This window comes from Toxorhynchites rutilus, chromosome 3, assembly GCF_029784135.1.
Source record: "Toxorhynchites rutilus septentrionalis strain SRP chromosome 3, ASM2978413v1, whole genome shotgun sequence".
In the NCBI taxonomy this organism is placed as follows: domain Eukaryota; kingdom Metazoa; phylum Arthropoda; class Insecta; order Diptera; family Culicidae; genus Toxorhynchites; species Toxorhynchites rutilus.
The window spans coordinates 44,184,646-44,203,457 of record NC_073746.1 but is presented as its reverse complement, the minus strand read 5'-3'; the positions used below and the strand labels follow the sequence as shown (position 1 = coordinate 44,203,457).

Below are 18,812 nucleotides of genomic sequence, written 5' to 3'. Positions count from 1 at the left end.
TAATGACAGTAGAATTAAATGTATTTTCCGAATTTCAGATCAATTATTCAACCGGAACGGGTTCAATTTTCTATTAATGTGGGACAACCCAACAAACATTCAAACATACATAGAAACAGGTCAAGCTGAATGAAATCATTCAAAAAGTAATTAGTTGTTCGGGGGCTGCGGCCATCTTGAAATTGGATTTTTCATTATTTGCTATGTTCTACTAGTCGAGAACTTTCTTTTTATACATTTATGGGCATTTTTCATAAATTACTGTGTTCTACTAGTCAAGCCTTTTCATTTGATACCCATTTTAATGGGGTTCTGAGAAAATAGGTAATCCGCCATTTTGTTGTGGCCGCCATCTTAGATTTTCTTTTTTCATAAATAACTGTATTCTACTAGTCAAGCCCTTTCATTTGATACCCATATTGATGGGGTTCTGAGAAAATATGAAATCCGGCATTTTGTAGTGGCCGCCATCTTGGATTTGCAATCTTCATAAATAACTGTGTTCTACTAGTCAAGCCCTTTCGTTTGATACTCATATTGATCGGGTTCTGAGAAAATATGAAATCCGGCATTTTGTAGTGGCCGCCATCTTGGATTTGCATTCTTCATAATTAACTGTGTTCTACTAGCCAAGTTATTTCGTTTGATACCAATATTGATGGGGTTCTGAGAAAATATGAAATCCGCCATTTTGTAGTGGCCGCCATCTTGGATTTGCATTCTTCATAAATAACTGTGTTCTACTAGTCAAGCCCTTTCGTTTGATACCCACATTAATGGGGTTCTGAGAAAATATGTAATCTGCCATTGTTGGGAATGATTCGAAAGTGGTCGGATAACTTCAACTTCACTTTTGGTTTTTAAATTCAAATCTTTACTCAGGAACAAATGCGCGAACAATACTTTTATTTAAACTCAATTCAATTTATTCTATCGGTCGGGATTCATCAACTTCAAAATCTATTCTGCTATATTTCAATAAGCTTTCATTCCTTTTATCAGCTTTTTCCCTATCTGTGTTATAAAGCTTAACTATGTGTGTGTGTATTCTATTTGCCTATATTTTATGGCATGTGAGCAGAAAGAGGGGAAACTGACAGCATCCTCGTTTCTGCCTCACTCTAACTATGCTGTGACAGAAAGATGTTCACAGTTGACTTATTTCATAGCACACAACATCGCCGCCACCTTGAAATATAAAATTTCAATTACAACTAAATCCCTACGTTCTTCTGTCATTTGCTAAGTTGTTTTTGTTTACATTTATGTACACTGGACTAAGTCGCTTGTCGCGAGTGCTGTGATTGCGATGTGGAATAAGGTGATTATTTCTACGATGGATTGCTGCTATCTTCATGTGGCAGCAAACATATTTTGGTGATAGGACGCTTGATGATTCCATTACATGTCTTCAAGGTAAGTACTCTGATAAATTTATCCTTCCCTGGGTGGATGTCTAATATTCTTGCTAACGACCATTTTACAGGATGCTGCATTTCATCGACGAGAACAACAAGTCGACCTGGGTGAAATTCGTGGTTTGGACGGTTGTGGGTGGTGCATCGCTGCAATTCCTGCAGGTATTCTGTGCTCCAGTGATGCCAGAACTGTTGATAAGTACGTTGTAGTGCCTGATAGTGATCCAATTTATTTAACTGAATATTTCTAACGTCGATTTCAGGCAATGACTGCATCGATGAGCCGATGAGGAAATGACCGGGTGTCAGACAGGCCAGGTCATTTGGATCTTCCGAAAGCGGTACGAGTGGGCGAGAATTCATCGAGGCTTCAATCTGCGTGAGGATTGTGCTGAGGTCTTCGAAGGAGAGTCGGGCGTTCAACAGTTGACGGTGCAGGTGTTTCTTGGCCACCTTAACTGCGGCCTCCCATAGGCCACCGAAGTGGGGTGCTCTCGGCGGACTGAAGTGCCATATGATTCCTTCGTTGGCGCAGAATGATTGAATGTTGTTGTTTTCTCGCTGTGTTGTTAACATTATGTACAGTTCCATGAGCTCATTATGAGCTCCGACGAAATTCTTTCCGTTATCCGAAAACAATTCTCGGGGTCGTCCTCTGCGTGCGATGAAGCGTCTTAGTACTGCCAGGAAAGCTTGCGTGGATAGGTCGCTAGCTAGTTCGATGTGGACCGCTTTAGTGCTGAAGCATATAAATATGCAGATGTATGCTTTGGTTGCGGCTGCCTTTCGATGTACGGGTTTCAGGTATACAGGACCTGCGTAGTCCACTCCAGTTACGGTGAATGGTCTGCTCGGTGTGGTTCGGGATACTGGTAGCTGACCAATTTGTTGGTTCGCGGGAACGGGACTGGCTCGGGCGCAGCGAAAACAATTTCGAATCACGCTTCGAATTAATCGTCGTCCATTGATGGGCCAATACCGTTCTCGGATCACAGATAGCGTGTGACGGCCGCCACCGTGAATGAGTTTGAGGTGATAGTGCTTTGCGATTAGGTAAGTATAGGGATGGGAAGCGGGCAGAAGGGCTGGATGTTTTTGAATATATGATTGTGTCGACAAATTTAGTCTCCCTCCCACTCTGATAATGCCGTCAGGGTCTATGAAAGGGTTTAATAGGCGGATTGCAGAATGCCTTGAAACTGCATTGCCTTTTTTGAGATCTTTTATCTCCTCTAGGAACGAATCGTATTGCGCTAAGCGTAACAGGTAAGTATTTGCCATGGTAAGTTCTGCTTCTGTGAGTGCTGTGTTTTGGGTTGATTCGAATGGGGGCTGCGTGCGGGTTTTTTTTCGTGAATTTCTTGAAAAACGTAGACAATATGCTACGACGTGAACAAGGCGGTTATAGGATGAATATCGATTAAATATTTCGTTGACTGAGGACTCTACTCTTGCTGCTACTGTGATAACTCTTCGGCGCTCTTTTCCGTCGTCTGGATATTCGCTGATTTGGGTGGAGGGCCAAAATGCTTCGGGCTTGGAAAGCCATTCAGGACCATGTGTCCACGTGTGGCTGGCGAGGAAGTCTTCAATGTTCATTCCACGTGATACCATATCTGCCGGATTTTGCTTTCCAGGGACATGTTTCCAAGTGGAACCGTGTGTAGCTGATTGGATGTCGGATACACGGTTGGCCACGAAGGTTTTCCAATTGTTAGGAGGTGATTTGATCCATTGTAATGTTACGGTTGAATCTGACCAAAAGCATGATGAGGATATTTTTATTTGCAGAGCTTCGACAATTTTTCTATGGAGTTTGGCGGCCAGGCTGGCAGCGCACAATTCTAGACGAGGAAGGCTAACACGTTTGAGGGGTGCCACACGTGACTTGGAGGCGAGGAGCTGAACTGAGATTCTCCCCTTGGGATCAATCGAACGTGCGTATGTACACGCACCGTAAGCTGCTTCGGAAGCATCCGCAAAGGTGTGTAGCTGGATGGAGCTATTTGGAAGGAAAGCATAGCGGTTTATCTGGAATTCAGCCAGCTTGGGCAGTTGTTCGGCGTACTTTTCCCACGCTGCTGCTATCTGATTCGGTACTTCTTCGTCCCACCCAGAGCATTCCAACCAAAGAAGTTGCATAATAATTTTACCACGGATGACTATTGGCGAAATAAATCCCAAAGGATCGTACAGGCGGGAAATTTCGGAGAGGATGGATCGTTTGGTGTGTATTCCTACGTTGTGTTGGTTATGTGCATCGCATCTAAAAATGTCGCTTTCTGGTTCCCAGCAGATTCCCAATGTTTTAACGGTCTCATCTTTGTCGAATCGTACGGATGATTGTATGCCGATTTGGTCCTCCGACAAGCCATTCAGTACATCGAGAATATTGGATGTCCATTTGCGGGGATTGAATCCTCCTTTAGCCAATAGTTCATCAAGTTCACTTCTCAATTGGGTTGCTTCTTCTATCGACTGAGCTCCGCCAATGAAGTCGTCGACATAGAAACCCTTTCTGATAGCTTTATCAGCAAGCGGATAATTTGCACCTTCATCATCAGCTAGTTGGATTAGCGTTCGCGTGGCAAGGAACGACGATGGAGTTAGACCATAGGTCACAGTTTGGAGTTCAAATGTTTGGATGGGATCGCTTTCTTCAAAACGCCAAAGTATGCGTTGGAACGGAGTATCGGCGTAGTGTACTCGTACTTGACGATACATTTTCTCTATGTCGGCCACTATACCGATAGGGAATGTACGGAATCGTAGTATTATGGATAGGAGGTCATCTTGTACAATTGGACCTACTAGTAGCGCCTCGTTTAGAGAATATCCACTTGAGGTTTTAGCGGAACCATCGAAGACTACTCTCGTCTTCGTAGTAGTACTGGAATCCTTGATCGCAGGATGGTGTGGAAGGTAGCAGTTTTTGGAGGAATTTTCATTGGAAATTGGACGCATGTGGCCCAGTGAAACGTATTCATACATAAATTTGCAGTATTCGTGTTTAAGCTCAGGATTTTGATACAATCTCTTTTCCAGATACTTCAGTCGTCGTATAGCAGCGGATTTTGATTCACCAATCTTATCGTCAAAGTCGGAATGTCGAGGGAGGCGCACTATGTATCGTCCACAGTGGTTTCTGGAAACAGTAGCTGAGTATTGTATTTCGCATTCGTTCTCTTTTTTGGAATAAATGGATTTCTTGGGCAACTCCTCGATTTCCCAAAATCTCTCCATGCTTTGCTCAAGAGATACAAGCGACACCGCTGTTGTGGAAGGTGGAATTTCGTCAGCAGATCCGGGAATGTCCGCACTACCTGAGACTATCCAACCAAAGACACTTTCGACAAGCAATGGAAGGGATTTCGAAAGCTGAATCTTTGTAGCGGTCTTAAAACAAGAAAAGAAATGTTCGTTTCCAATTATCATGTCTATTGCTGAGCATTTGTGGAAAGTAGGATCAGCGAGGAATAGATTTTTCGGAATGTTCCAATTTGTTATGGAAACATTTTTGGTGGGTAAACTGGACGTCACTTTTTCCAGTATGAGGAAATCTACGTCTAACTCGAAATTCTCTTTTCGAGATCGTATTTGCGTGGAAACAGAATCACGTGCTTGCTGTGGCTTATCGCCCACGCCGTGGATCATTACGTTCACCTTCTTCCGCTTCAGTCGTAAAATTTGGGCCATTCTTTCAGAAAGGATGTTTGGTTGGGACGCTGAATCAAGCAATGCGCGTGCTAGATGCTCTTTTCCATAGCGATCGACGATAACAAGTACTACAGTCAACATAAAAATGTTTCTACTACTGGCATGCGGAGGAAAGCTGCGTACTTCAGCGGAATTATTCGTTGCAGCAGTGGCTGAGAGAATTGCATTCTCATCGGAGGTTGTGACGTTCGTTTGAGCATATGATCTGGGAACACTTTTGGAAGTGGACGGAATCTGATCGTTGGAATCTTCAGTGAAAGCAGGGTGCAGAAGCGTGTGGTGACGTTTCTTGCAAATTCGGCAACTAAAATTGGACGTGCATTGTCTTGCAAAATGATTGGTACGGAAACAGTTAATGCAGATGCGTTTGGAGTTCACTAACTTCAATTTGTCAACGGTGGACATTCGTGCAAATTTATAGCACTTCACAAGAGGATGACGTTGATCGCAGGCATAACACTTCATCGGAACTTCATCAACGGCAGCATTGGAAAATACTCTAGTGTGGGTGGACGATTTTGGAAGCGGATCATAACTGGCGGAAACTTTCGGTGAATGTTGGTTGTTGACGGATATTGATTCCAGTACACGCATGCGACGTTGGAGAAAATCAATCAAACATTGGTAGGTTGGTTTTTCTAATGTAGAAGCGTGATCCTCCCACGCTTTCAATGTCTCATCATGGAGGCGCGTACATAAAAGATGCTCCAGTATAGCACTCCACGAGTCAGTTGGCTCACCCAATTGCCCCAAAATTCTAACGTGTCTTTCAAAATTGTCCACAGTATCATGTAAAATTGAAGCAGATTCCTTCTTCATACGGGAACCGTCAAATAAAGCTTGAAGGTGACGCTTTTTGAGTAAATACTCATTAGCGTATCGCTTCACAAGCGCTTCCCAGGCGAGTGGATAATTCGCAGCACTTATACTAATCGACTCAATCAACTGAGCCGCCTCGCCTTTTACAGCAGCCCGCAAATAATGAAATTTTTGTATTTCAGCTACCTCAGGATTAGTATGGATCAACGCAAGGAATGTATCGTGGAAGGCTAACCAATCTTTATAGTCACCAGCAAATTCTGGCAATGAAATCGTAGGCAGTTTCAGACCCTGGAGAGTGGATGTGTGTAGGTTACGAGGGAGATTGTCGTGTGGATTCATAGGAGTTAGTTTTGATAGAAGAAAGGATTTTATTCTGAATAGCAAAGTTTCATAGGTTTCTCGAGTGTTCGAGTTGCTCACCATTTCTTCTTCTGTTTCCTCCATTTCTTCAATCTTCGATTGAACTTCTTCCAGCCCTTGCCAAATCCTGTTCAGATTTTCTAATCTGACGGCGACCTCAAGCATGTCCCGTTCCTCGATGAACTGGTCCATAAAATTCCTCGATCGTTCCAACGACGACAGTAGAACTCTTCGACGGGAATTCAAAGAGCTTCTTAGCTGCTGGGTGTCCTCCATTTTGATGAGGTGGAAGACAACGGCGATGATGAATCGATGCAATAAATATCTGGCGGAAAACAAAAGACCAGGAAGCACTGGAAACTCGCAATAAATCTCTTGGAAAGGTGCTCACCTGACCAAGGCAAAGCTATGCCTTGTACAAATTACAATTCAGCAGGTCACACAACTCCTCAACAGCTTGATTTGGGATCTCTCTCGACGATACTTTGGAAACCAGAAACAGCAGGAATTCAAATCTGGGAAATTTAAAAGACCAGGAAGCACCGACAAATTTGGATGGGTCACTTGGAAAGGTGCTCACCTGACCAAGGCAATTTTCGTGCCTTGTATTAATCAAATTGCTGGATCGGAAAATATTCGCACAAATTTCAGCGGTAATTCAAAATTGCTCGCGCACAGTATAACGGATGGGAAAATTCACTGGAATTCACTAAAATTTGACCACAATCCTGGTCACGGCACCAAAAAATGTTGGGAATGATTCGAAAGTGGTCGGATAACTTCAACTTCACTTTTGGTTTTTAAATTCAAATCTTTACTCAGGAACAAATGCGCGAACAATACTTTTATTTAAACTCAATTCAATTTATTCTATCGGTCGGGATTCATCAACTTCAAAATCTATTCTGCTATATTTCAATAAGCTTTCATTCCTTTTATCAGCTTTTTCCCTATCTGTGTTATAAAGCTTAACTATGTGTGTGTGTATTCTATTTGCCTATATTTTATGGCATGTGAGCAGAAAGAGGGGAAACTGACAGCATCCTCGTTTCTGCCTCACTCTAACTATGCTGTGACAGAAAGATGTTCACAGTTGACTTATTTCATAGCACACAACAGCCATTTTGTAGTGGCCGCCATCTTGGATTTGCATTTTTCATAAATAACTGCATTCTACTAATCAAGCCCTTTCTTTTGATACCCATATTTGCTATTCGATATAGAATTATTGTACAAATTATTCAAAATTTCCGAAAATCAAAAATAAAATACTCCGGATAATCGAGTCTAAAATTCCGGATAATCGAGTCTCCGGATAATCGAGACCGACCTGTACATGTATGAAATGAGCTAGGCCTATTCACCTAGAATCGTAATTGAAATTTTCTCATACGTACAAAAACGTAGTAGGATACACATAACGATTTTCAAAATGAGGCTCGGTTTTGGTTGGGGTGGTATATTTTTCCTGGGTCAAAACCACAAAAGAGACCCCTTTAGAAGCACAAGGAGACCACTTTGCCCCCCAAACAACGAAATGCGAAATAATCACTGAAATTGAACAAAATATATGTTCACCTCCCCTAAAATATGTTAACAGTCGTCCAAACTATTGATTTATCTCAAATATCAGGTTAAATAAACTAAATTTCACTAGAAATTCCTTAAATTCGAAACGCACAAAACTACGGCCGAATGGCTACCGAGAGAGCGTTTTTTGTTTTTATTTATATCTTGACATGCGACAGCTCCACTGTACTACATGGTGACTCAAAAGTCATTAAATTCTTCAAACATAATATGACTATCAATACGGTGTCAATAGTCAATAGTTATACTACCAAACAATCAAGAGACCATTTTACCCCACGTGCCCACATTAACCCTACTACCCCTAATGATTCACTGATTTTCGTGAAAAGTGGTAGTTTTGTTCTTTGTCGCAAAACGTTTGACCTGTATTTTTTTTTCCTAGAGTGACCATTTCCATTTTAGGTTTGACCGAAAAATCAAATTTTACTCTTTTTTCCAAAAAAATACTTCTTTCAAAAATTCATAACATTCAAACTATTGGACCGATTCAGATGATCGACACAAACAATTAAAGCCAATTAGATAGTCTTATTTGAAAAATATTAGACTTGCAAAAAAAATGGATTTTGATTTCGTAATTATTGATTGTAAAGTCAACTCTCCCCAACTCGATATCCAAAGGGACCACCGAGTTAGGGGGGGTATCGAGATACAGAACATTTTTCCATAATTTTTTTTGTCATATATTAGGGTAAGTGTCCCAATTATGGTATGAATTTGAATTTTTTATTCATTCCCTCAAAGTGAAAAATCACCTTTCTGATATAAAAAATTTTTTTTTCCAGAATCTCTCAGGAGGTGATAGACGGTTATATTTCACGAAAAAAATCCTTCTATGCATATGTTAGAATTGCAACGGCGACAGAGTTATAGAACTTTTTCTTTGTTTCGGACTCTGTTGGCTCAAACTGGCTCTACATTGTAAAGTACGCTACGTAACTGATGTTGCTTCCATTTGAAAGATGAGAAAATTTAGTACAAGATATAGTAGTGAAACATCTAAATTAGTGGATTAAAATAACATTTTGGAAGTGGAAAATTTGAAAGTTTTTTTTTTAAATTGTAATTATTAATTTTATCCCAAAAATTCATACTAATCTTGATTGTTTCTATCAATTAAATTAATGCTCTCTAACCCCTCTACAATTTGTTCTTTGACGCCCAACTTCTATCTCTCCTAATTTCGCTGCAATATCGATATAAACAATTCCTGATGAAAATTCAATCAAAATCTTCAAAAATCGCGATTTTTAACCCACTGTACTTATAAAAGCCACTTGAATTTCTCTTTAATGTTGAAAGGTTAATTTTTTTTTCTTGGAATTATTCACAGGAACATTTTCAGTTGATTTCAATATTCCGGACATATTCTTTAGGTTTGATTTAACGTTCGTAATTTCGACACATCATCTTCCTGAATATTCTCCATCTCAATAGAACTACTATCTTCAGCGTTTTTCTCAGCTTTTGCAACACTTTCCAGTATATCGGAATTTGACATCAGACCACAGCAAATCACGTTTTGGTCCTTTTTGCAATAATTATTAAAAATTATTTTTGCAATTAAAAGCAATCGAATGGTATTGTACTGTCGACATCAGCAAGCTCTCGACGCATTAATTATGCCAGCGGAATATCACCATCATCATTGAAGGGAAATTTGGCTTCCTGAAGCAATTTTAAATAGTCTCAGATTTAACCTTATTGATTTTAGAGGCTTAAAGTATTTCAATTGCATCCAATACCGGTATATCTGAAGGGTCCTAGAGCTTGAGCTTGAGCTTGGGTAGCCTGTACAATTCGTAGTTGCTCTCCGTGATTGACCTGAATCAACCAAATTGCACAAAGAACACACAGAATGACGCTTGGGACTAGCAAATCATTCTCGTTGTGCAATTTTCGGTGGTTCGAGCTTTAAATGGTCAATAACGACGCCGACCACGTCCTTACAGTCACCAGGGGAAGGGAAGGAATCTTAGTATGATGATCGCCGCCCGAAGGCCAGAAGTGTCGCCTCTATAGCGTGGTTCCCTAGCGATTATCAAGGAAGGGACAGTTGTTAGTAGGGTGAGGTGAGAATCAGGATTCACTGTGGTAAGTGATGTGATTATGTTAACGCGAACCTGTAAGAACAATTAGGCTACACCCTATTATTTACTGCACAAATGTTTCTTCGAAATCCAATCGCGACGGTGAGAGTTCAGTGTGGGAAACCTGACAAGGTAACCGAGGGAACTTCGGCCGAATCATTATGATACATAATTATGTTAACGCGAACCTGTTATTAATCACATTTATTATCGCATGTTTATCGATCTCCAATTGCGACGACGGAGAATTACCTTTGGGAAACCTGAGAAGGTAACCGAGCGTACTCTTTATCGAATTCCAATCGCGAAAATGAATAAAAAATTATAGAAGTTATTATAGAATAATAGAAGTAATCATTCAAGGAATTAAAGAATTGACATATTCTAGCAGTCGATGACGAAACAGTAAAACTTCTTTTTTATGAGAACGTGAACGCATCAACAACTTCAACAATTATATTACGCGACGCGCGAACTGTTATTTCTAAAAAAGACAAAACTTTGAAAACGAACGGTTACATTCATACGGATGTATATTTAAACACAGCCAAGCAATGAGAAAAAAAATAAATTTAAATAATGAATCAAAGGTAATGAGAGCTCTGGATAAGTTTGAAAAATAATAATAAACACATTTAATAGATACACACATACACAGAAAGATCTCCGCACCATCTACTAGAATTATTTCATTTGATGATAAAGAACGATCTCACCAATATATAATCCGAGTGTAGATTTCCAATTCATCAATGCAAAATCTTGTACAGAATCCACATCGCCGTGGAACAAGATTGATTGCATACAAGCTTGCAAGAATCAAACTGTGATCATGTCGCCAAAACGTCATACAAAATCACTATTACTGGCATACACTTCGCGTTTGGCTGGCATATGGATTATACCTAAGCGCACACAAGCACAACAAACGCGTAGAAAATGAAATGAAATGGAACTGATCCAATACTCGTCCTCAATTTTTTTAAAATTAAATGGTGTCAATCTTATGTAAAATTAAATGGTTTTTTTTTTTTTTTTTTTTTTTTCTTTATTTTTGAGACTTTCAGCCTCCTGGGCTGGTTCGTCTCAGAAAATTAAATGGTGTCTTGCGCTGGTGCACATCCAAAAACGCAATGGAGCATAACGATAAATAACCTCCTTCCTTATGAAATTCGCCGACACTTCACACTCTTTTCAGCGACGTAAAAACATTCTCGAATTTCAGACCAGTCGACCACTTCCACCGACAATAAAACGAGCAAAGTCCGTTCTTCATATTTTTCAACATTTTTAATATTATTCACAAAACTTCTCGTCAAAAATAGCTGTTCGGATAACAAGGAAAACATCACTTTTTTCACAACATTCTCGACGACTCGAACGAAGCAAAAACACGGAGCGAGCGAAAAACATGACTGCATTTGACGGCTGCTCACGAGAGACCTCCGGTATATCTGCATTAAAATACAGTAAGAATGCTGAATAACATGAAAGTTGAAAAGGACAAATATCCTCCATTTCTTACAATCTTCGTTTAACTAATCGAACTAATTAATCGAAGATGGCGAAAGTACTGATTCAGGTTCTTGATTATTTCTAGCTGCTGAGCTACGGAAGTAAAGATTTGTGGAAAAATTGTGAACTTATTGATTTGAACTTTGGTCGGAGAGATTTTGGGTGCGCTGTGTAGTTATCAACGAACATGACCACCTTTGAGAAGAAATAGATCATAATAGAAATAAAAATAAATCATAATCCATAATTCCAGAAATAATAGCTTTCTATTTCCATTGGATAATTTTTCGTCAAATTGAATGATCCATTCATCAAAAAGCATCAAGTTTAGTATGAATTTTTGGGATAAAATTAATAGTAACAAATAAAAAAAAATTTCCACTTCCAAAATGTTATTTTGATCCACTAATTTAGATATTCCACTACTATATCTTGTACTAAATTTTCTCATCTTTCAAATGAAAGTAACAGAATCGGATTACGTAGCGTACTTTTCAATGTAGGGTCAGTTTGAGCCAACAGAGTCCGAAACATAGAAAAAGTTATATAACTCTGTCATCGTTGAAATTCTAACATATGCGTAGAAGGATTTTTTTCGTGAAATATAATCGTCTATCACCTCCTGAGAGATTCTGGAAAAAATATTTTTTTTATATGAGAAAGATGTTTTTTTTTAATTTAAGGGAATGAGTCAAAAATTCAAATTCATACCATAATTGGGACACTTACCCTAATACATGACAATTTATGACATAAAGAAAAATATGAAAAAATGTTCTGTATCTCGATACCTCCCTAACTCGATGGTCCCTTTGAATATCGAGTTAGGGAGAGTTGACTGTAGTTGCTCGTTATTGATGGTACGGGTAGGGTTAACACACAAATTGGCAGAACAAATGTATGGGAAAATGAGGATGCTTCCAGTTTGTATTGATTCAAACCATTTACAGGCTATGGGATTGTAATGATTGTAATGTATAGCATATCAAACAAATCTTAGAGAATCTCCGATTCGATTGGTATGAAAATCGTCATGATCTGTTAGCGGCAAAAATAGTTCTTAACGCTAAATTTATTTTAAAAAAAATGATACCTGTTTTCTGAATTGCCACCCTTAATGAAGGTCGTAGTTCTACGTCAAAAATGTCACCCTACTAAACTCGAGTCGATCGCGAGTTATCGGTTTCGTATCCTATTCATCATAGAATAAAACAAAATGTTTAAAAGTTATTAGATTTATGAAATAAAGTTAAGAGTCTTCAAAACCTGTGTCACTGAGCCTGTAAAAATACACGAATTAATTGAAAAGCATAAAAGAAAATTATTCGCAGTATGTAGCACAATCGCATGAAGAAATCTGTTAAAGCACAACAACGAATGGAAATCTATGGAATTGTCTTAATAACAACTTTCAAAATATTTTTCCGAAATAATTGAAAAAAAAAGAGATAAATATTCTGCATTCCTTTGTCAAGCACTCACGACTTCGAATGTTCAAATTAAGATAACTGATAAAAGCACTTTTTCCCACCCACGATGATACGTTCTTTTCCGAGACATGCTACCATCAATTGAATTCATGGCAGCGCTGGTGTTTCAAAGTGTTTTCCCCAGTAACGCTCAAGAGGATGTTTCGAAATATACAACATTGTTGACACGCTCTGCTAGGAGAAAATGAAATTCCCAAAAGGGGCACCCGATGAGAGAGGTTTTTTATTCATCCTTAGACGTGTGCTTCTGTAAGTGAAACTCTTGCTTATGGAAAGGCTTACTCTAATTGTTGTCCATCACGCTGCTCAGCTTGCAAATCAAGCGAAGCGCTTTGGATCGATGTTTAGCAAGTTTAATTTGGGAACAGAAACCAAAGGGTTCTTTAATTTTTTTAAAGTTATCTTTTCAAGATACAATTACTCAACGAGAACAATTTTCCATATCGTTTCGCGAATATTACTATCAAACAGTCGAAAGTTAATAACAGTTCAAGTGGAAAAACGAAACAGAAATTTTCACTCTCATTATGCTCGTTTGCGGTGACAGTACGTTATTATTTTTTTCAATTCATTTTTGTCAATTTTTCCATGGTGGTTACTCCGAAATCATCATCCACATCAATGCAGACCAAATGCAATCATGGTCGGCGGATTAACATAAATGATTGGCTCGTAAATTGATTTCCCGTGTCGCAGCTGTGACGAAATGCAAACAAAAACTCCCATAAAAATCGCAATTATTTTCGACCTATTTTGTGTCGGCAGTCTGAGGTACTCAAGCCGGCTCAGCATATTGATTTATTACTCGAATGTACTTAATGAAAATCGTAAATTAATTATTCTTTACTGCTTTCATTGCTTTTTTATCTGTGCAGATAGTTTTTATTGATTTTATTCGATCTTCGGATTGGGTACTGATTAACGATTATCTGTTGTCACATTATGAATAAAAAAGGGAGTTTACCGGTTATGGAAAAGCAAAATTAAAATTTCAATAGTTACGGTCAAATATGTTACAGCGAATAGTGATACTAACGTATGTTATTTTATATTACAAGTCGCGTGTTCACATTTGATAAAAAAGGAAAAACAACATAAAATGCTAAAGTGTCCCGATTCCATGATTCTATGATGCTCGATTTATAAAACTCGTGCTGCTTTTACCAATGCCTCCGGTCTGATAACACATATGCTGAAAGCTCGATATCCAACGAAATGTTTTGTTTTCAATTTTCGTTCACATCCTCCTCACCACCACCAGTGGAGGGAGGAAAATGTTACGACAACGACAAAAACGTTTTCAACACAAAATTGTGAAATCACCACATTTTGCGCTTCCAGGTAGAACGTGCCGTTGAAATGAAATTTTGACTTCCGGCGTGTGGAAAATCATAACAAGAACTAGCACCTCCGCTGTGAACGTGCGTGGATATAACCCTTGGCGCCCTGAAATACGCACCCTCATTCATTCATTCGCTGGTAGAAATGAGCACAAGAAAATTGTTCTACTCATTTCCATAAATTGAACAGATTGGAGCTAGCAGTCAGTCGGCCGCCACCGCCGCCATAGTGCGGAGAAAATTCGGCCTCGTAAAAGAAAGATTTTCATAGCCACCACCAACGCAAGACTTCCGGCTTGTTTCGGATGATCCGAGCATCGGTTGCCACTGACGAAACGCTATACTTTTCCCGGTGGTAAAAAAAATATGAAAAGTGCCAAAGGACAAGGTGTGTGGAAATCTTCCCCAGAGTCGTTAAAAAGTTTGTGCAACCGGCGTCGAGAGGAAAATTAGCTAGCAATTTTATGAGGAAGTTGTAACGAACTGCCACACGCATCCAAAATTCAGATTTTATGGAGCTTCAAGGTGGCGGTTTTGTACGTCGCAAGCTGGAACCGACGACCAAAGGCAAAAATATGTCCTGTATAGCACTTGCACCACATGAATTAGTATCATATCGACTAATCGATGAATAAATGATGAAACACCTAAGCAGAGAATGAACCACAAAAAACATGGAGGGTGTCGATGATTTATAGGCAATTTGGGTTTTATACGCATATCAAGTTTATAAAATTATAATTGGAAAAAGTTTGCTGAAATTTGAAATATAGTTTACTTCTCTTTCATAATCATAATTCAGGATTATTCCTGATTTTGATTTATGATGTTATATTTTTATTAGAGAATCGATATTTACATAGTATATTGCAGATTATAATATAGTGATGAGTGAATTTTCATCGATTATTGATCTTCAATTCAATTCAATAACGCTTGTCGTGCATGGAACTATTTTATATAATATTTATTCCCATACGCGACAAAGGAAGATGTAATCCTGAGAAGCTCACTGAGTTATATTAAAGAAATATATCTTAGGGAACAAACCGACCCGGTGATATTATTCATAATTACATTATACACTAACCGTTAGAATTTGGAATGATTCGCAACTCGGATAGATATAAACTCAATAAAAGTCCACCGCTGTCATGTCAGGTCTTTGCCTCTGATGTTTGCATGATCCCTTCAATATATAGGAAATCGATTCTGAAAAAATAGTCACACTTATTGATCATCAGTAGTACCCCTACGTACCGGTTATCACGATCCAAGCGTATGATATTAAAATCGTGGAAAGAGAGGTCATTTCGTGATGAAATCCAAGTTTCGGACAGAGCAAGAACATCACAATTATTTTTTTTATCCCATCAGGTTATTTTATTAGACTCAATTAGCAATTCAGCTGTAACAGAGCCGAATTCATTAGTGTACATTTTATCTTAAGATACCTTTTTGTTGTATACTACACTGTTACCATTTTTAGGCGTAAGAGTATCCCTATCCAAACATTTGTTTTATCTATCACACAGTAGCCGTTCAGGCGTAAGAATATCCCTATACACTCTTCTAGAAGACCACCCTGATTTTATTTCGTTGCAACACAAACAGTTAGAATTTCAACAAGATACATTCATACATTGTAGACTGCTTGGAATAAAGTATTTTCAACGTCAATTCCGTTCAAAAGAGTTGTTTGTTTATTTATTGTACTTAAATATGATAATTTCAGCTGTCCAGTTTCTATATGACCACCTCAAAATACATAAGTATTATAATGAAAAATTTAAAACGATAGGCTGATTTACATGTCAATAATTGGTAACCTTGCCATTTCGACTAATAACCTTGAAAATTCGAGTTGGAAAACTATTTACCAAATTCGGATTTCGGAACGGATTTCTCTATATTTTTCCATTTCAATCGTTCTTCAATCATGGTGTACCGTTTTCCCTCAGTGTAGATTCTGCGTACACGGATCCCCCATAAGATTTTCAACAGGACTCAAGTCTGGAGAGCGAGCCGGCCAGTCCAAAAAATTAGGTTTTGGCCCGTAATCCATTGCTTAGTTTACTTGCTGGTATGACTAGAAGCATTGTTTTGCTGGAATGTGATTTTTTTGTGACGATATCCACGCAAAAACGGTAGGAGAGAAGATTCCAGAACATGTGTGTAATTCTTGAATGATGTGAAAGCTATTTTGAGCATTCCGGTTGCACAGAATCCCGCACAAATCATGCACGACCCTCCACCAAAATTCCTGGTTGAAAAATACTGTTCCTTCTTCCGTAAATCACACCAGTATCCGTTGAAACCATCAAGACCATCCAAATTGAACTTGTTTTCGTCAGTGAAGATAACCTAAAGGGTGTGTCACATCAAATTGCATCACGGAAAAAACGCTGTAGAAATTCGCCCAGTAGACCGATCCTATTGAAAATTTTAGACAGTAAAATAAAAACTATTAAACAACTTTTGGCATTTTCTTTTTATTCATACTTCGAGCCCAAGCCCGTATGCTCGCACCTTCCTCTTTACCCCGTCCATAAGGTTCTGTACAACGTCAGGTTGTAGTTTTTTTGAACAGAAATCCATTTTCTCTTGAAGTCCGCCTCCGATTTGACAACTTTTGAGTTCTTCCGGAGGGCCTGCTTCATAATCGCCCAATATTTCTCTATTGGGCGAAGCTCCGGCGCGTTGGGCGGGTTCATTTCCTTTGGCACGAAGGTGACCCCGTTGGCTTCGTACCACTCCAACACGTCCTTTGAATAGTGGCACGAAGCGAAATCCGGCCAGAAGATGGTCGGGCCCCCGTGCTGTTTCAATAGTGGTAGTAAGCGCTTCTGTAGGCACTCCTTAAGGTAAACCTGCCCGTTTACCGTGCCGATCATCACGAAGGGGGCGCTCCGCTTTCCGCAAGAGCAGATCGCTTGCCACACCATGTACTTTTTGGCAAACTTGGATAGTTTCTGCTTACGAATCTCCTCCGGAACGCTGAATTTGTCCTCTGCGAAGAAGAACAACAGGCCCGACAGCTGACGAAAGTCCGCTTTGACGTAGGTTTCGTCGTCCATTACCAGGCAATGCGGCTTCGTCAGCATTTCGGTGTACAGCTTCCGGGCTCGCGTCTTACACTCTTATCTGATTATAAGCGAAAGCTGAAGATATAATTCCTAAAAATTAAATTTCTACAGCGTTTTTTCCGTGATGCAATTTGATGTGACACACCCTTTATACATTGAAGAACTCTTCGTTATAGTATATAGCAAAATGTATTCTTCTGGAAACATTTTTTGTCACAATTCGATTTTTCGGTTCATGTGAGCTTTGGCAAAACTCAGCCGTCTTCCGAGGTGAAATGGTGTAAGATGAGGAGTTTTAACCTTTTAAACCCTCTTTATGTGAGGATTTTTTAACCAAATTTGATGAAGTGTCACCTGAGCAGTTAAGTAGTTGAAATATTGCTTTATTTGCACATGCGATTGTGAGGTATTCGAACCTGTTCCAGCTATTTCCCGCTTATCCCGGTCAAAGAGCTTCGATTTACGTGGAGCTCTCTTCTTCTTATCATATCCTTGAGGATTCGCCAAATAATTGAGCACTACTTGATTGGATCGTCGAATCCGAAGAGAAATTTCTCTGATACCAACATTTTTTTGGTGAAATGCATCGATTTGTCTCTTTTCTCTCTCCGTGAGGACTTTTCCCTTCGGCATTTCCCAGATTTAATTGATCAAAACAACTATAACAACGGAAAATGTAACTGGTGTTATAGAAACTTGACAGTTGAAAATACGAAAACATTCGTTTACGCTCAGCGCTTGCACACACACATATGAAAATCATGCAGTGTATGGTAGTCACCAATAACCACACACTAGAATATAAATTGAAGCATTGTTTGTTTACAATGACATAAAGCAGCAAGATTATCACATGGTCTTATAGAAGTTGGACAGAGTGTACTATCGATAAACGACACATGTCGTCTTTTTCCGACGTAAGAATATTCCTATTGTTCGAATATTCACAGTTGGACTGTACAGCGGGTACGTATCTTCAAAGAGTGCTCCTGCTTATTCCAGAGACTCTTGTAAGTCGCACTGCAGAGTTCGCTCATATATTGCTCGCCGCAGGCGGCAAAGCGCTCTTTGTTTGCGCAGTAAGCAACTTGTCCACCATAACGCAGCCAGGGAGGCGGCACCAGCAAAATTGATTCGGAACGAGTCGGACAGCGTAAATTTGTTTTTTTCACCTTCATGGAAGACTTTCACGAGTTGGCGACAGTCCAGGATTTTGACTTCCATCGAGGGGAATTTCTTGAACTTGCCAACTCCTTCACCAACTCCTTCAGATCCGCTCTCGTTATCACCCCACTAATTTATACATCGTGAGATGGAATATATACTTGATATTCTAGGGTGAAATGCAGCAACAATTTCATCTGCTTGCTTTCGGTTAGAC

The 18,812-nt window shown here is 39.3% G+C and overlaps 1 protein-coding gene across 1 annotated transcript; it reads right to left on the bottom strand.

Annotated features, from left to right (window-relative positions):
* Positions 1–1,331: 1,331 nt before the first annotated feature.
* Positions 1,332–6,593, bottom strand: LOC129773080 (uncharacterized). Its single transcript, XM_055776629.1, has 3 exons — positions 6,378–6,593; positions 2,868–6,245; positions 1,332–2,459 (listed from the first exon to the last, which is right to left on the bottom strand). Exons 1-3 carry the CDS (start codon positions 6,591–6,593, stop codon positions 1,332–1,334), a joined length of 4,722 nt encoding a protein of 1,573 aa, XP_055632604.1.
* Between the last annotated feature and the right edge of the window lie 12,219 nt (positions 6,594–18,812).